The 24,851-nt window shown below is 34.3% G+C and overlaps 1 protein-coding gene across 1 annotated transcript in view; it reads left to right on the forward strand.

Annotated features, from left to right (window-relative positions):
* LOC123681700 (protein bowel-like) overlaps positions 1-20,334 on the forward strand; it is a 63,781-nt gene extending 43,447 nt beyond the window's left edge. Inside the window, exon 3 of the mRNA XM_045619944.1 lies at positions 18,086-20,334. Within this exon, the coding sequence (XP_045475900.1) occupies positions 18,086-19,190 (1,105 nt within the window). The 3' untranslated portion in view covers positions 19,191-20,334. The remainder of the gene's footprint in view (positions 1-18,085) is intronic.
* The last annotated feature ends 4,517 nt before the right edge of the window (positions 20,335-24,851 follow it).

Genomic DNA, 24,851 nt, shown 5'->3' on the forward strand with positions numbered 1-24,851 from the left:
ACAAACTTGCAAAAGTCTAACAGAAATATTTCTCTGCATAAATGGAGTGAACGTATGATACCAGGCAGCTGTAGTTTTTTACAAACCATAAGCACCATACTTAACCTCAACTCCATCCTGTAACAGCATGAACTGGGTGCCAGTTTCTCTAAGGAATTACCAGTTACAAGTTATACATAAATTACATTTTGCGTTCACTTAATTACACTGTATTCAATTAAAATATTCAAATCAAGCAATATCGATCGTTATCTAGACGATGAATAACATAGGGTGTACTATAATTTCGGAATTTCAATATTCAGCATAGGGAAAAACCCGTGAGGGCATCGAATGTCTTGGTCTTGTCTTCTAGCTGCGTTGAATAATGAAGAAATATAGAAAAATCATTGGATACGCCTTTCCTTGGATATAATTGAAAGGATAGTAGACAAAGAGTTTAATTTCTTGGTCTGGGTGTCCACAACATGGTTCGTTCTCATATTTATACTCAACTGAGGGAGTCCTGAATTGAGAGAATAAATCACTATAACTTCAGAGAAATCTTGAAATTCCTCCACTAAAAATTCAAAAATGAGAACTAAAAATAATAAATTTCAACGAATAAGTTATTGACGGGGGTATTGAATTAATGGAAAAATGTTGTAGGTTTTTGAATTATAGAAACAAATCGATAACTATAAATATAAAAACGTTATCGTTGATCAAATCGATATAAACTAAGACCCATAAATTACTTTTAATTAGGTCCAAAACTATTCCAATGCTACAAGACATCAGAATTTTTATCTTTGATGTAATCGAACGTTGCTGGAATACCGAACTCGTGGTAGATCAAAGATAAACAAGAAACATATTCAGCTAATTATCATCTTTGGAATCCATATCCATACAAAGTTTATATCACTACATTTTATAAATTATCGATTAGGTTTGATGGACTTGAAAATTCCTTAGATTCGAAAAAACCGAGAATATTGGGTGTGTCCTGAATAAATTCCATATCCTGAATTGGAAACAGTTTTTCAGCTTCTACAGGGCCAATATTTGAATCATTTGAACCTGAGTTACTATGATAATAGTGAGGAATCAATTTTGTTTTTTTCATTGACCATGATTTCAGGCTTCTATTAGTCTTTTATCTTTTGTAGATAATTGTAGGTATACAAAATCTCAGCCTAAACGGAACCATCTAGAGCAAAAATGACAAGAATAAGTGGAAATATTTTCGATATAATGGACTGTATAAAATAATGAGTCGTGCAATGGTTAAACGTTTTATTTGAACACTTTTACAAACATTACCCCGAGTAGGTTATGTTGTCTTACAATTGACACATGAACAGAGCAGATTGAACTAAACGAGAGAGAGTTAACGAGAAAGAGGGTTAGAATTTCTCATGCGTCCAGAACATAGACTTTAACTATAGAATGTTACGTATAGAATTCATGAATATATACAATGAAGAAAACTTATCTAAAATTATACCAATAAATACAAATAATGATATTTACAATTGAAAAACTCATCAGAGGAAGAAATACAATAGAGAATATGAAATAGAAAAGTTATTTGCTTCAAATATTTTCATGTGGACAGGAGCCAAATGGTTGGTCCTAGGAAAAAAGTCATTTGGAGTACCCCTTCTAGAATCAAACGAGTATACCGGGTGGATCGTTTAAAATCAGATCACGATCCTGAGTGTCCAAAAAAAAACCATTTTTTCTTGATAGTCGGTTCTTACTTGGAAATGATTTCAATCCAATTCTTTCAATATTTCTTCTTATTATAATTATTAATATTAATTACAATTTTTTTGACAACCGAAGATTTTTAGTGTATCAGGACCTCTTCGACCTTGAAGTTGAAGAGGTCAACGTCAAAATTTTCGAATTGGAAATTTCCCTTTAAAAGTTCTAGTTGCAAACTTTTCGTGTATTAGAACGTACAGTTCATCTATATATAGAATAATAAATAAAACAGAGAAAGTCCGTTCTCGTTTACTCGATATATTCAGATCGATACACCTGATAAGATCGGATTATAAACCGCAAAACTCCCAAAGTTGCCCAATATAACCAAAGCGGTTATTCATAAGTGGGTGTAGTAGACATCGATTCAATTCACGATTCTACTCTCACGAAATTCCCGTAATCAATTCGTATGATTGATTTTATACGCTAAACTGCACCCAAAATTCGTTCAATCATCGGTTTTGGTTGAAAAAAATTTGTAATCGAAAATTGACATCTAGAAATTTTTGTCTTGGAGTATCTAAATGAAGTTTGGATGGGAAACGATATGAGAAGTTTTGTTATGTTTATTAGGGTTATAAAGGGTGTTTTTTTAGAGTTATAGAACTTTAAATTGCAATAAAACAACGATGGATTATTCGATTGACATGAATTTTATTTATCCGCAAGATAATCTTGTGGCATTACATTTTAAATATGATTTCTGGCATATGACCGCCACGGCTGGCTCGGATGTAGTCCAATCTGGACGTCCAATTTTCGATGACTTTTTCCAACATTTGTGGCCGTATATCGGCAATTACACGGCGAATGTTGTCTCCAAAAGGTCAAGGGTTTGTGGCTTATCCGCATAGACCAATGACTTTACATAGCCCCACAGAAAGTAGTCTAGCGGTGTTAAATCACAAGATCTTGGAGGCCAATTCATAGGTCCAAAACGTTAAATTAGGCGGTCACCAAACGTGTCTTTCAATAAATCGATTGTGGCACGAGCTGTGTGACATGTTGCGCCGTCTTGTTGGAACGACAGCTCCTAGACATCATGGTTGTTCAATTCAGGAATGAAAAAGTTAGTAATCATGGCTCTATACCGATCACCATTGACTGTAATGTTCTGGCCATCATCGTTTTTGAAGAAGTACGGACCAATGATTCCACCAGCCTATAAAGCGTACCAAACAGTCAGTTTTTCTGTAACGGTGTTTCGACATACACTTGAGGATTAGCTTCACTCCAAATGCGGCAGTTTTGTTTGTTGACGTAGCCATTCAACCAGAAGTGCGCTTCATCGCTAAACAAAATAAAATGGACGTATTGCGCGATACGTATTCCGCACAGAACCATTATTTTCGAAATAAAATTGCACTACTTGCAAGCGTTGTTCAGGCGTGAGTCTATTCATGATGAATTGCCAAACCAAACTGAGAATAAATCACTTGACATCTGTCAAATCGGTCGCCATCTTGAACAGTAATGGCAACTTAAAGTTATATACGTCGAAAAAAAAACACCCGTTATATAACGAGCTGCTCGCCCCGGCTTCGATCGTTCTGTCAGGCAACCCAAAATACATCCTTAGAAGTGTCAAATTAGACTTAATGATTGTTCGCTCGGACAGAGAAAAAGGGAAAGCCCTTTTTTCATTTTCCGTACGATTTTTCGAGAATATTTTGTTTTATAAACCTTCTCGCGACAGTTATGAACATAACAAAAAAAGAATGATCCAATTTGGAGCAGTCATTTGAACGTGATACCCTTACATATTATCCATAGATCTTACTTCATAAATATATTGATAAATGAATAAATAAAGCGATTTCTTCATCGTGCAGATCATAGAAAACCCTCGAACCTATCTAGACTTCAAGGAGCTCTAAACAACATTCGAAAAAAACTATAATGACAAGTTAATCTCACAAACCAGCCACCGTAAAAAAAGTTCCCATTCAATTCACAAACTGACTACACCTTATATCTGTTCCGAGATCTTTTTTTGACGGAAGCTTGAACACAGCAAGCTTCCGGTCAGCGTTAACAACCGATGAAAATGTTTCCATCAAGTTACAAGAATGTACAACAGCCATCGTTCGTCATTTAAATGAGCCTGATGAGGGTTCAAATTGAGATGGTAATTTAACAGTGTATGCACATGGCGAAAGCCTGACAAATGGCTGATGGCAACAAGTCGAATGTTAATTTGTTGGTTTTTTATCGTTTCTTGATTATATAGGGTGGTGAGCTAATTTTTCATTTGCATGTGTAATTGGGGAGAATGTCTTGACAGGGTTGGAACAACAGGATTTTGAAATAATAACATATTAATTAACTAGTAATTTTTTCTTCAGATCAGTACATAAGATAAGGCTTATACTGATTACTGAACTTCTGAAAATATTTTGTTGAATTCATGTGATTTTTTTTTCTTTATAATTTTCTTCATCGACGACTCATGCATTTTGAGGTCATATTATAATATTCGCTTAGTATTAATGAAGAGGGATGGAAACCTCTTATTCTCTCTTCTTATCCAATCGCAAAGTTTCACTTATCATTAATAACGGGTGTTTTTTTCGAGGTATATAACTTTAAGTTGGCATTACTGTTCAAGATGGCGACCGATTTAACAGCTGTCAAGTGATTTATACTCAGTTTAGTTTGGCAATTCATCATGAATAGACTCACGCCTGAACAACGCTTGCAAATAGTGCAATTTTATTTCGAAAATAATGGTTCTGTGCGGAATACGTCCATTTTATTTTGTTTAGCGATGAAGCGCACTTCTGGTTGAATGGCTACATCAACAAACAAAACTGCCGGATTTGGAGTGAAGCTAATCCTCAAGTGTATGTCGAAACACCGTTACATCCAGAAAAACTGACTGTTTGGTGCGCTTTATGGGCTGGTGGAATCATTGGTCTGTACTTCTTCAAAAACGATGATGGCCAGAACGTTACAGTCAATGATGATCAGTATAGAGTCATGATTACTAACTTTTTCATTCATGAATTAAACAACCATGATGTCCAGGAGCTGTGGTTCCAACAAGACGGCGCAACATGTCACACAGCTCGTGCCACAATCGATTTATTGAAAGACACGTTTGGTGACCGCCTAATTTCACATTTTGGACCTGTGAATTGGCCTCCAAGATCTTGTGATTTAACACCGCTAGACTATTTTCTGTGGAGCTATGTAAAGTCATTGGTCTATGCGGATAAGCCACAAACCCTTGACCATTTGGAAGACAACATTCGCCGTGTTATTGCCGATATACGGCCACAAATGTTGGAAAAAGTCATCGAAAATTGGACGTCCAGATTGGACTACATCCGAGCCAGCCGTGGCGGTCATATGCCAGAAATCATATTTAAAATGTAATGCCACAAGATTATCTTGCGGATAAATAAAATTCATGTCAATCGAATAATCCATCGTTGTTTTATTGCAATTTAAAGTTCTATAGCTCTAAAAAAAACCCCTTTACAACCCGTATTTATCCATTTTTCAAATTATAATAATTGTAGTGTCATTTGTCCTTGGCACTAACGAAAAAAAGTGGTACGGTACTTGCAGTGACTTATTGAGTGACCTATTACATTTTATATTGTTGTAGTATTTGCATAATTAACTATTTTCCTAATTCTGCTTTTTCGGATTTTTTTTTTTTTATCAAATCTTCAAGAATGTAGTCACACTCGGAATTGTAGATATATTTCCAAAAGCCTCAGAATGATACTGAATCAGAAAGAATGAATTAAACCTGATCAAGTTTCAACTTTATCGTTTTTTCCTTTCGTATCTTAAATCAAACAAAAAAAATAAACCGAAACAGTGTACTCTCACAATTGACGTTCTGTTAATAAATAACAATTCATCCTGTTCAATCGTAATCTTACTCCGTGGTCCAGCAAGATTCGTAATTAAGTTTTTAGGAATAACACCTGTACACGTCATTGTTCATATGATCTATGTTTATAGGCATAGAATAGATATATGGGTTCCGATAGTGGGTACTGAAGAAATCAAATAATTAGACTTCTTTGTCATAGATAAAGAAACATAACGAGGGGAGATATAAATTTTGTAAGACCATAACCTAAGGCTTGAATATTATATCGGAAAAATATCAGATAATGATTGCTGCATACAACGCTGTTTATGTTATGATTCTTAGACGCAGGATGTACAATTTATATCAAGTTCAAAAAGTTTCAAACTGCTTTACTATACTCATACTTCTAGCTTCAAAACCCTGCCTTTTAATTTGAATAAATTAAATTGATACTGAATAAATTATCTTAGCTCAAATGATTACTGAAGATCCCAAGGTTAGAACCCTGTAGGAACACAATAATTATCGGATATTTTCGGATTGAGAATTTGTAAAATAGAAGGAAAGGAACAACATTGTGTAAAAGTTGTATCTTCTCGAAATTTTTTTCGATTATTTCAAACTTCTAATTTAGATCATCTCTTAGGGAAAAAACTATGAACAACGTATTCATTATAAGCATCACGAACAGGGGTACAGGTGTTATCAAACCCCCCAATTACACTGGTTGCTTCTGAGGATGTTCCATACCCGCATTTATAACCTTTATAAAAAATTTTATGATAGGGGTGGTCGTCTGTATATCTCTCTTTTTTTTTAATTTTTTTGTCGTGTTGATTTTATGGTACATGAATCATAGACATTCAATTCAACTTCTTGACAAAGCAGTCATTTTCTTTCTACCGTTCGTGTTTGTTCCAGAACAAAGGATAGTCTTTTATTGAATAGACGTTGAAGTCGTTGGAAGCTGTATAGTTGATAAGAAAATTGCAATACTGTATGCTGATTTTCTCTGCATTCAATTGAAATTTTCTTGGCAACATTACGCATAAATATACCATTATGTTGAATCTGAGTAGTGATTTTATCTATCGCACTAGATGTAATTAATAAGCTTTACTATACATCTTCACATCAGAAGTGTAATTATAGCAAGAACAATGGGTACTTTATGGTTTAAGTCGACTGTAAAGAGAATTTTCCGATCTAATTCATAAGCTACGTGAACAATGTATTGTCGATGAGCTTGAATGCTAATACCGAAGTATTAATATTGTTAGACTTATGTTAATTGATCACATATTTTCTTACGGATTCTGTTGGAAGTAATTGTGTTTAGACATGAATCTAACCTGCAGATCCCTACATTTGTACTGGTCTGAAAATTCTCGAAAAAAAAATAAAAATACTTCAATTCACATCAAAAAAATTTTTTTTGACTTAGTCTATTCAAGTCTCCAAAACGGAGTTGAAGAGGAGTGTGCAGAAAATCTGAACGGAGTCACTGAATGAAGAAGAAAGTTCGCATGAAACCTTCGCCAAGAGGATTCATTCATTGACAATCGACTGTTGTGATCGTAGTACAAACGTTGTGGATTCGAAAAATCACGTTCATATATGCATGAAGAGCTGAATATCGAGTTACTACGCTGTTGCCACATTTATGATCGAATTCCTGTGTTAAATCTGCAAAAAGCGGATGTTGGGTTCAGAGTACTATATATCGGTTTTTATACGAACGAATTCTTCTTTTCTGATCGAAATAATAAAAAAAATGGTTTTAAAAAAGAAGATACCTGTATTAAATTGAATAGCAAGTACATATAGGGTGGTACAGATTTTATTTCAATAACTTTGGCGTCGTATACAATAACTCTTTTCATGAAAAAACTTTCACATGAACATACATATATCCTAACAAGCTTCGTTTAAGAGATACAGGGTGTTCAAGTTTGAAAAAATCAGTTGTCTAATTATAACTCTAGTATTATTATATTCATTATTTAAATTTTTATTTGAGTGTCTTCTGCCAAAATTATCCAGTGGCGTAGGTAGATATAGTGGTGCGATGATCTTTTTCCTATCTATCTACACCACTATCTTTTTTCGAAAAAAAAAATTTTATTTCTGAAATCGACAGAGCTTCACTAAAAAAAAAGGTCTCTTGAATTTTCTTCATAGAATGTCCATTTTCGAGTCCAAAGCAAACGTTATCCACGAAAACTCTACAATAATTAACTTTCAAATTTTTCAATTAGTGATAACTATATTCTTTCAATCAAATTGAGAACATTAAAAAATTAATTGCACTTTTGCTGTCATCTGATGAAAAAATATTAAATTAGAATTCACACTCCCTGAAAGGTGTGTTCCAATATATGCAATCGGTGTAATTCCATATGATAATTGTCTGGGAAAACTATTTCTAATATTGTGAACTAGTAATCTATGAAATCACACAATCATTAATCAATGATAACAATATTTTCACATCCATTACTCACTCATTGATTTTTCAACAATCCTTATTTTTTTTATCAAAGTGAGTACCTATGTGATTGCTAAATAATAATAGAGTCATATTGATTCTTTCCCTCATTATATCGATTTATATTTGTATAATGAATAATTGAATGGCTCTTCAGTAACAATGTATCATAAATTTGCGCTGTTTTATTTATTTTTGTTAATATAAAAACAGTTAACTTTTGGCTAGAAATTTGCTATCGTAGTGTTTTTTGCACATCTAGTCTTTTTCGACAAATTTTGACTTTTCAAATCATCAATGTTAAAACTTTCATCGAAAGATTATAATAATATGTATTTCTTTCATATTGTGGCTTTTCAATAATCGTACAATTACTTTATAAAGAAATTAATAATTTCATCCTCTTTTGAGCTGAAGTAATATTTGGTGAATATAGTTTTCGAATTATAACGTAATTACCCCAAATTTGAGTAATTTTCTACAATTTGGCAGTGGTGATGCTAAGGAGGTGCAAGGGGGGGCTAAAATTTTGCTGCCCCCCACTAAAGTTTGACATACAAAGGCTAAAATAATTATCCTATTTATTTAAATCCTTTTAAGTTAGACTTTCAAGAACGTTATAAATAAATTTAACAAAAGAATGAGTAAATAAAAATGCTATTTACATTTTTCGTTCCTTTGCGATCAGTGCTTTCCTGCAAATTTCGACATTTTCTACAATAAATATGCTAGTTATTTCTATTGTGAACTATTAATTTCCCCTATAGAAAGGTCATTGGAAACTTAAGACATTTAAAACAATATTGATATCAACCTTAAACAGATTCTAATATAAAGAACGTGATGTATGGGTGTAATCTTCTTTTTTGAGAAATATTTATGCAAATTAAAGATATTGAATAATTTGACGTTTATACCAAGAAATATCTACCTCTGAATACTTTTCTCTTTCTCGTGGGAACAAATCCTGCTGCTCCATATTTCTTGGCGACGTGGCAACCGTGCCCTGGATCTCAAGACGACATTGTTCCTTGATTTTTTCAAGAGGAGCAGCATCTATCCGGTTAGCCTTGTACGCTCTGAGGCGGCCAAAGACCGAAGAAGCGGGTCGCCCTCAGTCTGAACCGCCGCCTTGATAGACGGAGATGGATAGATGTAAATAACTCAAATTAATATTTAATCAGGGGTGTCTTTGGCCCAAATTACCGACAGGTGATCTGCAAGTGTTTCGGAGAAATACGGATCTTTTTTTTCTTTTTTTCTGGTTTCATGATGTAGTTGGAGGTCTTACTTGAGAATTGTGTGGTCAGTTGGAGGTATTCCATCCGTATCAAGCAAGGTTTTTATGATTTTTTCATAATGAAGAAGAAAATATCATCAAGTCTTTTTTTTTTTGACAGTATGCAAAATAGTGTCCTAATAGTATAATGCATACATATTATCACGTGTCGAAGAACAAATTAGATTGGCTTACGTACGATGACGTCAATATGAAGTAAACACACGTCTCCTTAACGCCACACAGCCACCTTAGGGATTTACTGCTTGGCTTGATTTTAAAGCTACTTGGCTTGAGCTTGAACCGAACACATCAATTTTTTCGAAATAGAAACATAAATTAAATCACTTTTAATCATAACAAAATAAAACAAAATAAAAAAATAAAGTTTCTTAATATTGAGAAACCTCCAGGCTTTGTTTGATTTCATAATTTACCATCCAAGATCCAAGCCACTTGGGAATCTTATAGATTTGTCGCCTAACCTATTGCGAGTTTTTGTTGCTTTAAGAGCTGCTCTGAACAATTGTCTTTCAACAGGAGCTGAAGATGCTGGCGTTGATAATGAAATCCTTGGCCATTCTGGACAAGTTTGGAAAGATATTTCTGAAACTAACAAAATCTACCAATAGATTTCATAAAAATGCAAGAAAACTACTAATAAAGTCACACTGGCGAGTGCTTCAGTCTTTCGGCGCTCGAGGAATCCCCTCATTTAGACTAAGCGCGCACGAGATTGCATAAATATATCCCGTGCTACGCGTGCATATCAAGCTCAAGTAATAACAAGTAGCTTGATATCAAGTCAAGCAATAAATATCTAAAACCAAGTCAAGTCAAGCTCAAGTATGTAATTTTTCACGAGCTTGATTTTCAAGTCAAATAGTTGGTTAAAATGTCAAGCTAATAAATCAGTAAGCCACCTCAACAATCGATTCATTGAAAACAAAAATAGGTAATGAAATGATCTCAAGAAATGGTCTAGTTTATTAACCTTTCAGGTTGAGTGCTTTAACACCTTGTGATTTCTTTCTGTGGGAGTATGTTAGGTCACAATATTATGTTGATAATCCAACAACTGGTCAATTGAAAATTCATATTGAACGTCTATTGAAATACATCTTTGTTTATGTGAAAAAGTGTGGAAAATTGAGTCGACAGAATTTAGTACTTACAAAGAAGTCGTGGTGGTCATTCGAGAGATTTTATTTTCCATACATAATGGTATAATCTAACTTTTTAAATAAAAAAAATTGTGCATCATTTGATTAATTCATGTTTTTGTATTTTACAAATTGTATCGCCGCTATTGGAAAACCTATACTTACATCAAAAGAAAACAACTGAATACTTAGAAATTATTTTAAAAATTTGTGAAATGGCCTGTTGGGCGAAAGACGGCTCTGCTCGGCACGGTCTAGAATTCGCTAATCTTGTTACACTTCCACAATTAAAATACCATAAATCATGGGCGGCAGGCTTTCTGAGGAATCCAAACTTTTGCCATTACTGGTATAATGATCTGACAAAAATTCCCACACTATTTTTTTATTCCAGTTGAGGCGGCGTATATTTAAAGATACATATTCCAGTTTTTTGGAGTCCATTAGGTGGATATATGAGCCATTAGAGGCACGCAATCGTTAGTTTATTTCGCGTGAGTCATAATATCTATGGAAAAGGGAGAATATGGTAATTTTGAAGATTCTTCTTTTTTTTCTTGAACAGAAGCTTCTTCAATCATGCTCGTTACTTCAATCATGGAAAATTGTTTGAATTAGTCTCGCTTGAAGTTCGTCTTTTTAAAACTAACAGGCCAATTGAGAAGACTCCGGTCTACTATAGTGAAATACATTTTTTTGGCAAAATTCGAATTTATTATTCAACAAAGTTGCCTTCGAGTGCGATACAGCGATTATAGCGATCTTTCAACTTATCGATATCATTTTTGAAGTGCAATTTCCTTTCGCTTCAACATAGGCCTCAGTTTCGACGATTATTTCTTCATTGGGCTAAATTTCTTCCCAGCGAGCATTCTTTTGAGGTCTGAGAACAGGAAAAAGTCGCTAGGGACCGAATACGGTGAATGCAGAAGCAATTTGGAGCCCAATTCATGCAATTTTGCAATTGTTTGCATTAATTTGTGACACGGCGATTTATCTTGATGAAGAAGCACCTTTTATTTCTTCAAATAGAGCCGTTTTTTAACGATTTCATCCCTTAAACGATCCAATAACGCTATATAATAATCGCTGTTGATGATCTGGCCCTTTTGGAGGTAATCAATGAATATTATACCTTGCATATCCCAGAATACTGATGCCATAACCTTGCCAGCTGACTATTGTGTTATTCCTCGCTTTGAATTCGGTTCATCGTATGCAGTCCAATCAGCTGACTGTCGATTGGACTCCGGAGTGAAATGATGGAGCCCTGTTTCATCCATTGTCACATATCGACGCAAAAATTCAGGTTTATTCCATTTAAACAGCTTCAAGCACTGCTCAGAATCATTAACACATTGTTGCACATTTTTTCTAGAAAAAAAACATTTTATTCATCAACGTTTCGCTCCTCTCACTTTTCAATATGTATCAAATCCTTTTTATTAAACTTTGTGGTTCTCTCGAGTGCTCTGAAACATTGTTTTATCATCAAACAACCTTGCACATTTACATTTTACATATAATTTAAGTTGCGAAGTGAGGAATAATACTAATGCACTTCAATATGTGTGTAGGCATTTTTTGGCTTCTTGCACCAAACTACATATTTTGCATCATTTCACTTCGCATTTTGGCAGATTTGTGAAGTAAGAAAATATGCGTTTAGCAATACTAGTGTCTGTTACATAAAAACTCCTTCATTTTTCATATGACATCCATCAATACTGAATGTCTTTCGTGCAACGTAGATAATAAAGTTGGAAAGCAAAAAATTACAAATTTTCATCGATTAACTTCTGAAAATCTTAAACAAAAATTGAGTTACTTTTGTTCCAAAATCAGCGATATCTGAAGTGATATCATGACGTATCCTCAGAAAGAAACCTTCAAAACAAACCGATATAATTAGGAAGAACGTAGATTCATCTCACCATCCTACAAACGACAAAAACCTCGATATCATTCCCGCAAATCCCCACAGCGACCAAACCAAGTGAAGCCATACAAATTGTGGTCTTATAATCAAGAAATTCCTCTGACATTCCGTACGGTGTAGTGGAAGTCAAAGAACACAGCTTGCCTCGAATAAATCCGATGGGATTATACTGACAGCCGACGTACTGTAGCACAGAATATCTCAGCATTTGCGATCCTCGCATAATCAGTGGAATTTTGACATTTTCGTATTTATAGGATCTGGTAGAGTGTGTTTTTCGAGCGGATATGAATAAGTGAGCAGCGAGGGTCTGAGACTGGAATCTAGACTCTGGAGACTGTTATTACTATTGCAATAATTCGTGTATCTACTAGCTCAATGCAAAGCGAAGACCATAGAACTTGAAGCTTTTATTTCATTTCGTTAGTTTCTGCTTCTATATGCTCCTATTAAAATTGTATGTATTTTTAGGCAGAACTCTGTTAGAAAGGAGTAGGTACTTCAATTATTTCAAACCTTGAAGAGTCTTCATCTCAGTTCCTTTTATGTTTTGTGAAAAAAGTTTCTTTTAGTAATTTTTCTCGAAATCATCCAAGGAATTTCTCATTTTCCTTTTTACCTACAATTTGAAAATACCCTGTATATGAGTACTTATTCGTGATCGAGTGGTTAAAACGAATATTGGCAGAAAGATATAGAAACCTTGAAGAAAGCCTTCAATAAAGTATCAAACAATAACAGACACTTATGTTATCTTCTTGAACAATCTGAGGTACACAATGTTGATTGTTTACTCAACAGTTTCCATGTAGAATTGATGAATACCAACTGCAGACTTCTTGACATTATTATCCGGTATATAACATAAAGTATATGCTACTTGTATCGAGTTATTGCATGTATAATTTGTCATATCATTGTGTGTGCCACGTAATATTTATGTGCTCAAAGAAGTAATTTCTTTAATATACCTCTAGTACCTACTCGGTGATTTAAGTGAAGAAGTAGCTAATAGTATTTCTAAATTAAACTTGAATATTGCCTTCAAAGCAATACATGAAATATCATCGTCATTCTTAAATACAAAAAAAAAATCAACCTTTAAACACAAGTGAATCAAGAATTAACATGGACAGACATTAGGTTTGTTAAGAACTAGATTTGACGAATATCGATTGGATTTTTACCAAAAATAAGCGATTCATCACCTTTGCAACACATTGCATAGATAATTTTCACCTTTTTCCCACAATTGACAGCATTAAAAATAAACATGTGAAATCATAGGTCAGAAGACTCAACAATTTAGCATCTATCTAAATTTATAATATAGTGTACAGAAATAGATTCGAAATTATGAACAAACAAAATATTCAACGTTCCAATAATAGCCTAATTTTTCTCAGTCCAATACGTTAACATCGAATTGAATCTACAAGGATGCTCATATAGAAGACGCTACAGCTGACGCTCGGATCTCTACATAACAAGTACGAGCGTCAGCTAACGCGTTTGTTCTCTTCGCGCCCAAAATTAATATTTTCAAATAGTTACGCTCACTTAGGCGACGCAAAGAGAAAAGACACGTAAGTGACGCTCAGATCTCTAAAGAACGAAATAAGAGCGTCAGCTGACGCGTCTGTTCTCTTCGTACCCAAAATTAATAATTTCTAATATTTACGCTTTCTTAAGCGACGCAAAGAGAAAAAACATGTAAGTTGACGCTCAGATCTCTAAAGAACGAAATAAGAGCGTCAGCTGACGCGTCTGTCCTCTTCACGCCCTAAATTAATAATTTCGAATATTGACGCTCACTTTAGCGACGCAAAGAGAAAAGACATGTAAGTTGACGATCAGATCTCTAAAGAACGAAATAAGAGTGTCAGCTGACGCGTCTGTTCTCTTCGCGCCCTAAATAATTAATTTCAAATGTTGACTGTCACTTAGGCGACGCGAAGAGGGAAGAAACGTCAGTTGAATCTCAGATCTCTAAAGATCGAAGTAAAAGCGTCTACTGACGCTCTGCTCTCTTTGCGACGACTTATTGAGCGCCAAAAATGATCTATTTAGGATAAAATCCTACGAATTAAAAATTAGTAGAGTTCAAACTGGATAAGTCTCGAAAACAATAAAGAAAATCCAGATACCTTCGTGCGAAAACATTCGTCCGTTAAAGAAAATTCTATGACTCAGACGTAAAATCACGAATGGCAAGTTCACGATCCTGTATGTCGAATTTTTCCGATGAGACACACCCACCCGATCAAAAATTGAGATAGCACCATCAGATTAATCGAAACACTGGGATATCTAGACGGATTATGCTAATGCACGTTAGATTCCGGCCTCACGATCGAGTACAACTCTCCATAATCGGATTACAGGATTAGAAGCGATTGAAACATTAAACCTGGTGGCAAATTGCGGAATAGTAATGAAGATAATCCAGAAAATATTCTGATAATAGTCGGCCGTTCGAAATTTATCGATATTTGCTTTTTACATAACGGTTTATGCAAATGCAATAAATAAATTTTCATTATACCCAGGTAGGTGTCATGTATAAACTTCTGGTTTTCTATAAATATACATATGACCTTGTTCTAATGGGTGTTTGTTGATTCGTGATCATTTTTTAATTCGAAAACTGTAGGACGAAATGTCTTTATTAGACTGTTGTGTGGTTATTTCACGATAAGACCTGGTAATGTTCTTTGTTCGAGTATTCAAATGAGAAACCACAAGTTTCTGGGTATATCTATATTATCTTTGTACTTTATGAGGCTCAGATCGATACAAAAGAATATGGTGGTTATCATTCCCAACAATGGACCATTCAAGTAATAATAATTTCATTTTATCTGTTTTACTGCATTCATATCATATGAGATGAGTCCAGCCACTCATGCCCTAAAACAGGTAAACGAAACAAACATAACAACCAAAACTATCAAGAGGAAATGTTCACAATTTTTTATTTTAGATAAAATAATGTAGTTTTTATAAATATCATAGTAATTTTTACACAAACAAACACATAATATACGTATAAATATGCTATTGGAAAGAAATAAATAAAACCTACCAATTTCTTCAATAAAAAATTATTAATTAATGCTTAATTTCCGAGATCGACGAGTAATCGAAAAAACTGTGTTTTCGTAAACACTACGAGCTGCAGCAGTAATATACTCAGTTGTCTATCAACGACGCACACGGTTTCGATTCTTCGCATCACTGATTTGTCCCTACTGTTCAAATTTTTCCACCTGTTTCCACAGCCGAGAAGGTGCTTCACAACGACCCAAAAGTGCTTCAGTTTGATTTTAACAATCTCTTCTCTTCTGTATATCATTTTCCCACTAGAAAAATTTTTGTCGCCCCCCAAATACCATCGCAATAATGTCACCCGTATTTTTATGACCTCATTACGACAAAACTTTCGCCATGCCATATATTTGAAGGTGTAAGACAGGCTTACATGTGTAACGTAGGACGGTATCTCTTCTTTATTTTCTCATTTTCTGGTTGTTGTTCCATTTGCAACACGCCAGATCCAAGAAGCTGAACGTGAGTTCGTGTTCTGAGATAACTGGCGAGGACAAAATTTTTTTACATATTTGTGTAGAGTTTCCACTGGCCAGAGACGGCTTCAGGGATATTTGTATTGAGAACTGGTGTTCCATTTGATTTAACAATGTTTGATTCTGTATTTCGTTTCAAATATTTCTAGGAATTTTTATGGATGGGATGTTTTCTTTAGTTAGAATATTACATATTAGTGTAGCCAAAGTAACTTGACCATCGTATAAAGACATTAAGAGGGTCTATACCGTTTCAGCGATCAGTTCAAAAATTCGTAGATACGCTTTATTCGAGGCTAGAGACCATCGATTTATATGAAGTTTTCACTATTATTCGTTTTAAAGCATTGGTCATTGCGGAAAGTCCTTATTTCTTAATTTTTTTGAAATGAATAAAATAATAAGATTTTCATTGAATAATAAATATATGCATGATATAACTTTTCGAACAATCGTTTATTCTTTTATGAATTTTTACATAAAAATGCTAATCAAAAAGTCCTGTCAAAGGCTGAAAAGGCGTTCTCAATAAAATTACAAATAAAGACGTAAAAACGTATTTTGATTTCTTACATGTGGTAGAAAGGGACGGTAAATCAGAGGAACGTTTCAGATTGCTTCACTCAAAAATGGTGGAATCTCGAAAACGCTGAGGAAAGAGGAGTAGTCAACTTTGACAGATCAAGAGATTGCCACGTGGTATAAACCCCTCTCAATAACACTAGAGACTAGATTTGAAAAATAAACCATTGGAAGCGCAAATCTTCAATTTGACCATGATTTTCATCGATTTGTGACAAGGACCATTATCTTGGTAAAGGATAAATGATTTCTTTTGCATTCGAAGACTTTTTTGTGATAAATTTCTGCACTCAATTGATACAATATTGATTGTTCCACCTCTCTCAAGACAGTCAATGAGCAATATAAGATCGATCGATAAATCAACTCAATACGGCCCTGCGTCGGTCCAGCCGAAGAAATTCGGTCCCAGCGTCTGCAAGAGGACAGTCTATGTAAATTCCCCAATCTCTTCAATTATTTTAAATGACTCCTTGGCACACTAATAATAGGTGAAATGCTTGAAACCGGTCCACAACGTTATAATGACGAATGACAGGCTTTTGTCGCTGTGATCACAAGATGGCTGATGCTACTTGTTGGCGACCCACTCAATAAACAAACCACTTTGGGTTATCTGATCTTAATTTACCCAAAATAGGTCTTAATTAGGCCCATATACGTGTATCTCCAACAGAATTCTGTCTTATTAAATTAAATCCGTGGAAATATTTTTATGTCTTCATATGGCAAAAGGGTAAGGATGGAGATCAGATGTTGTGGTTAATTTTATGGACTGCTCCCATCGATAACATACTGTATACTCCGTTTCTTACCTCTCAAACTATAAGAATTAATAGATTGGAATGCAGAATATTGTCTTCATTTAATGTTAATTCGTTTAGTTCTTTTTTTCCCTTTTTTTTTTGAGCTTTTCAATTTATCTTTAGTTTATTTTTATCTTGCTTCTGAATAACTTTTCATTTCATTTTCTTCAGTCTTTTTGTTAGTGAGTTGGTTAACTTCTAAAAGATTGAAGTAACAGATCAGCGAAAAAGTACTAACCTGAACTCTGAAACTTTTAGGCACTCATTCATTAATTGTAGACCATATAACTTGGAGATATGGTTTCCAGGGTTTCAATTGGTGAATGAAAGAGGAAAAGCATCCTCATTTATTTTCAATATTCCTCTTGAATTTGTTTTTTAATTATAGTAATACCATCTGCACGAAAATATCCAATGGACTTGAAATTGTTATTCTCTTTATACATAGAAAATTTCTCAGATCTCGGATGAAGTTCGAACATCATCTTTGTTCTAGTTTGTTTATAATGTATCGAACGAATAGTATATTTTGAATTTTGAAGAAAAATAAATTGAATAATTGATCGATTTCTTATAATAAGGAGTTAACAACGTTATAATCAAAAATTGTTTCCTTTGACCTACAAAACAATGTCTTATTCAATTTTTTTCTTCCAGATACATCCACAGCAAAGAGAAACCATTCAAATGCGGAGAATGCGGCAAAGGTTTTTGTCAGTCGAGGACGCTGGCAGTCCACAAGATCCTCCATATGGAAGAATCGCCCCACAAGTGCCCAGTATGCTCAAGATCCTTCAACCAACGGTCTAACCTCAAAACTCATCTTCTCACCCACACAGATCACAAACCATACGAATGCAATTCTTGCGGTAAAGTCTTCAGGAGGAACTGCGACCTTCGACGTCATGCTCTAACTCACGCCGTTGGTGATCTACCTTCTGACGTCTTAGACCCAGCTTTCAACCAAGGTGAGGATTCTGGAAATATGTCACCAAGACCTAGAAGTCCATCTGCCACTAATGAAGGATCCATGAGGTCCACCACTCCAGTATCTGAAAGAACCCAATGCCACGAGCCTAGAAGCACGTCGAGTCCATATACAATGCGTCCATCTCACGAGCGCCTAGACTACCAACATGACTTAGAAGACGAAGACGATTTGGATGAAGACCCTGAGATAGATCCAGGTGTGGAAGATCAACCTACAAGTCTGATCAATGATAAACTGGAGGAACCACAAGAACCTCCTCCTATCTACCATCCACAACTGCAGATCAGAAGAGATCTTCACCATGCTGCTGCTCAGATGAAGCCATCCACTATAACCAGTGGCTCTTTAGAACCTGCTTATCTAGGTGCGTTTAGGAAACGTCTTCTTGATGCTGACAGACCTAGACTGATGGATGGTGATCGTTTTCCACCATCTTCTTATGCGAACGAGCGTCCAACTCCACCTATGAATCTGAGGATGCCGCCCAGCATCCATTCGTCCATCATGGTTTCTTCGATGTCTCCAATGCCTCCGATGCACCATGTACCACCACCAAGTGTGTTGAAACCTCCTGACAATCACGTGGTTCCGAGTGGTTCAGGAGTATCTAGAATCAAAAGTGATGTTGTGAGTGAACCGGAGATTTCGAATCTTCCAAGTGATCTGTCGATGAAGAGGCAGGATGTGGTGCAGCAGCCTCCACAGCCTAGGCCTCAGCCTCCACCTAAGAGAACTGGATTTACTATAGAAGATATAATGAGAAGGAAATGAGTGCTTGAAAACTTTCCTTAAACTATTTATATTTAGTTATGATTCCAATGAGAACTGAGATTAATGTGATGGATTGAAAGTGATATGTTGTGTTGACTATTTTTATCTTTGTCTATACTGTGTTGCCTATGTTGTTTTCTTCTGCTATGAGTGATTTAGATCCTTCAAAATTGTTTGAATCTTTGCATGTCCTTTTTTTTTCATTTGATTACAAGGTGAAGTTCATTCGCCCTGATCCCAAATTGTAAAAACTCAAATAGCGAAAACCTGATAATGGTACAACAAACATTTAAGCTCAAAATAGATCATGAAGAAATTATAGATTTGCATGTTTCTAGTATAATAATTGTATAAAAAGTGCTGTAATTTGAAGTTGTTTTGAGTGGAATTCTACGAGCCAGAAGCTCACATTTAATATTTTAATAGTGGCTTCGGATCATTGATAAAGATTATTTATTATATTCCAAGTTTAAAACATTCCTTTATCGTTGTGAGTATATAATCTTGAAATTTTATAACCGATTGAAACCTGTTATAATGTTACAATTATGTTAATCGGAGATACCATGGAGATTTTGAAGAGACCATTAATTAAACTTTTTCGTTCCAATTGTTTCAATTGGTTATTGGTTTTCGGTTATCGATGTAAATAAATTCAAATTCGAATAGTCCCTTCAGAATCCTCGCCGGTTTTTTTTGCATATTTAATTCGAGGAATGCAAAAATGTATTCGAAAACATACCAGCCATAAACATTGTTTTTATTGCATCGAATTTTAAAATTTTAGTTCTTACTGGAGATATTATTCGAGTTCCTTGTATTTTATTGTGAGTGATATGTCTGTTTTATTTTTTTAATTGTGCAATTTAGAGTGAGTGAGGAACATCATACTCGCTACTATTCAGAGTTAACAGAGTTTGTAAATATAGGTTAGGTTGAATGTGATTTGTTCTTTCAATTTTTGAATTTTCATAAATTATATAGTTTTATTACTTTTCTAAATTATGGAATATTAGATCTTGCTACATGTGTTGCCAAGAGATAGATATTTCAAGATCTCATGTGGAGTAGAGGTATATTTGTTAGTTTATTATAAGTAAAATGTGAATATTGTTCTCAAATTTGAATAAAAGTTAAAAAGCTATTTTGCATAATTTTTTTAGTTTCACATTCACGGATAGATTATCAAATAACAGTGACCTGTTGCAAACAAGAACAGTGTTTTTTATCCTATTTATTCCTATGTAATTATTAATTCTTCACAAAGTCTTCATTTTAAGTACTTCTGCTCATTGAAATTTGAATGGTAGCCTTTTAGTTAAACTGAATATCCATTTGAAATTGATATCCAGATATTTAAAAATGAACAGGTCTGATTCAATTGATATTCAAAAGATGAATTGAAAAATATGACGATAGAAAATTAATGAAATTTCTCATCCAGAAATCAAATACCTTCCTGGCCAGTAATGTTTTGAATACATCGATAAATATCCTTCTAGAATTGGAACAATTCCTTCCATTGGTAAGATATGCATATAATGTTCTGGATACTCAATTCATAATCCTTCCTTCTTTTTTATCCTTTGAAATGAAGGGATTGGGTTTTCAAACTAGCCTGCCACCATTTTTTTCGAGAGTGAATGTAAATTAAATTAGGAACATTAAGGTAAATATGGCTCAAAATTACTGGCAGGAAATCCTGAGGTCAAAAGTCCCCAGAATTTCCTTGAAAAATTAACAGAACATCACTGACGAGAAATTATTCCCCAATAAATCAATGTACAAGGTGTTTCAAATTCGATGCTTACTGAAAGCATCTCGAGAACTATAAGACTTGTGGAAAAACTATTCAAGGAGCCTCGATCTCTTTCGTTCGAAATAATGAGCTATCAAATATTTCGTCATATCTTGGTTTCTGTTCAAGATATTAGAAAAATATTTCAGAATTTTTTGAATACTCGATCATAGCAATCAATTATCGTTTTAAATATATAGAGGGGAGTTAGTGTTTCCAAAATGGGATACCATATTTTTTCGAAGCAGTTTTTTAGCCGTAGATTTGTCAAAAAGCATCCCATTATCGATTTTTCAAAGATAATACGTATTTCGACTCCACTTTTTTGATAGGACACCTTATATATAAATATCCTCCATTTATTTCGAGATTCAATTCAATAAGTGTGTATAATTGTAATCAAGCCATATACCTATAAGATGAAAAGTACTAATTCCCCTTTATATCTTTAAAACAATAATTAATTTTTAATTGAATGGGACAGCCTATATATGACTTGATTACAATAATACAATTGGCACAAAATGAATTAAACCTCGAAATAAATGAAGACTGTTTATAAATAAGGTGTCCCATAAAAAAAAATTAAGTCTAAAACCGCAATATCTGTGAAATGGATGACATTTTTGAAATACTGATACCAGGATGTTTTTCAACAAATTCGTAGCTAAAAAGCTACGTTGAAAAATATAGGGTGTACCATTTAACTCTCGTTTTAAAATGGTAATTAATTACTATGATCTGCTATGAGTATCATAACGGGCGTTTTTTTTCGAGGTATATATCTTTAAATTGGCATTACTGTTCAAGATGGCGACCGATTTAACAGCTGTCAAGTGATTTATTCTCAGTTTGGTTTGGCAATTCATCATGAATAGACTCACGCCTAAACAATGTTTGCAAATAGTGAAATTTTTTTTCGAAAATAATGGTTCTGTGCGCACTACGTCCATTTTATTTTGTTTAGCGATGAAGCGCACTTCTGGTTGAATGGCTACGTCAATAAACAGAACTGCCGCATTTGGAGTGGAGCTAATCTTCAAGTGTATGTCGAAACACCGTTACATCCAGAAAAACTGACAGTTTGGTTCCCTTTATGGGCTGGTGGAATCATTTGTCCGTACTTCTTCAAAAACGATGATGGCCAAAACGTTACAGTCAATGGTGATCGGTTTAGAGCCATGATTACTAACTTTTTCATTCCTGAATTGAACAACCATGATGTCCAGGAGCTGTGGTTCCAACAAGACGGCACAACATGTCACACAGCTCGTGCCACAATCGATTTATTGAAAGACACGTTTGGTGACCGCCTAATTTTACGTTTTGGACCTGTGAATTGGCCTCCAAGATCTTGTGATTTTACACCGCTAGACTACTTTCTGTGGGGCTATGTAAATTCATCGGTCTATGCGGATAAGCCACAAACCCTTGACCATTCGGAAGACAACATTCGCCGTGTAATTGCCGATATACGGCCACAAATGTTGGAAAAAGTCATCGAAAATTGGACGTCCAGATTGGACTACATCCGAGCCAGCCGTGGCGGTCATATGCCAGAAATCATATTTTTTAAAATGTAATGCGACAAGATTATCTTGCGAATAAATAAAATTCATGTCAATCGAATAATCCATCGTTGTTTTGTTGCAATTTAAAGTTCTATAGCTCTAAAAAAAAACACCCTTTATAAGTTATGTATATGGATGACATTTTTGAAATACTGATACCAGGATGTTTTTCTACAAATCTGCAGCTAAAAAGCTGCGTTGAAAAATATAGGGTGTCCCATTTAAGAAACCCCAACTCTCGTTTCAAAACGGTAATTAATTACTATTATGTATTATGAGTATCATATAACCAATAAAAATAACCGAAAAATGCGTTTTAGAATTTTTCGAATATCTGGAACAGGAACCAAGTTATGGCGAAATAGTTGGAACAGTTATTGTTCAGAAACGCCCTGTGACTCGGGAACGAATCAAGATATCTATGATCTGCTTTCTGATATCTTATCATTTCGAAAAATGTGATCGGTGTCCTTGAAGATCATCGAATTTTGGACACCCTGTACCGTGTTTTTCACCATAATTTGACCCCCCCTTTAACTTTGTTACTGAAAGAGGTACGAAAAAATGTTTCGTACAAAAGTTTCACGAAATCGACTGTTTTTTAAAATGATTTCAAAAAATGAAATATATACAACAAATTGATTGCAACTTCATTTTTTCAAATAGAACACCCTGTATATTTTTCTATATTTGACTAGCTCTTTTTCCCCTGATTTCGAGTATATAACATATGTGTGGCCTATCTCTTTTATTCTGAGTACCACAGAGTTTCAAATTTTAAGAACCACCTAGCTTGCTAAGTAATCAGTTTTCAATTGGTAGGATGCGATAACTCAAAATGCCCTTTTTGGAGTTCCAATTTATAGTGAAAAACGTATGTCATATATCGTTAACTATGAGATAACTCAAAATAGGGCATTTTGAATTATCACAGCCTTCCACTTGAAAACTGATTACTTAGCATGCTAGAAGGATCTTAAAATTTGAAACTCTGTGTTATTCAGAATAAGAGAGATAGGCCAAACATATGTTATATATTCGAAATCAGGGGAAAAGAGCTAGTGAAATATAGAAAAATATACACGGTGTTCCATTGGAAAAAATGAAGTTGCAATCAATATGTTGCCCACTCTGTATAGATTTCATTTTTTGTAATCATTTCAAAAAACACTAGTCGATTTCGTGAAACTTTTGTACGAAACATTTTTTTGTACCTCTTTCAGTACCAAAGTTAAAGGGGGGTCAAATTATGGTGACAAACCCGGTACATACCTAGATGTTATGAACCTTTCCCTATAAATTTAGCAAACATCTCGAATAGGTCCAACTCCATCTTCTGCCATTATACGTGACCTTTCATCTGAGCAAACAGATCGCAGGCTCCCTACTAATCAATTCAATTTTTTCCATTAACAAAGGGGAACAGAACTCAATAAATCATAGGAGTTTCTAATCATCGATATAATTGAGTTGCATAACCATTTTCCAATAATACACAATAACGTCTCGGTATACGTTTCAAATAGAAACGTCCAATTTATTGCATTGTCTGAGAATAAAACCTAATTGAATAATGAAAAACACAATTTAAGTTCGCATCGAAACCATAAATTGTTATCAATAATTACATATTTATGGACATGTATCCGAATAATTCTCGTTTATAATTGTGATTCCTTGAACAATTTGTTTGTAGGTTATATAGGAGGTATTGTTTATACATGATTAGTAAGTCTGTGTTGCGAATGGATATAACATTTACTTGTCAAAAATTTAATGAAGGAGTGTCTCACTAGTTAGACGTTTGTTTCTTTCGTCCTTTGATTCTGAGATTATAGAAATCGATTAGAGTTATGTAATTAACCTTTTATTTACGAATACTGAAATGAATTTAAAAATGTAGGTATGGGAATTAAAAAAAAAATTTGGTAACTTGATAAATTTAGACAAATATGAAACCAAGTTATTACTTGGTTATCATCCATTGTTGTTTAATAAATTTATTTATTATGAAACCAAGGTTCTGCGTCTACTAGCTGAATTAATAATTCAGCAATGTAATTGTAATCGGAATCATTCAAAGCCTAATAGTCTCAACACTAAAACTATTCATTATTGGCGCAATAATATACCATTCGCAGCTCTAAAAACGAGCCAAATTCTTGCCATTTGCGGGAGGTTTTAATTTTCGGCTTTAATATGTAGAACTCAGCGGCTGAGGCTCATCGATTGCTCTCAAATATCTATGGCGAGGCCGCTTCTAGTGGAAAAACGTGCTGAGAGTGGTTTCAA

The sequence above is a fragment of the Harmonia axyridis genome, chromosome 6 (assembly GCF_914767665.1).
Source record: "Harmonia axyridis chromosome 6, icHarAxyr1.1, whole genome shotgun sequence".
Taxonomy (NCBI): Eukaryota; Metazoa; Arthropoda; class Insecta; order Coleoptera; family Coccinellidae; genus Harmonia; species Harmonia axyridis.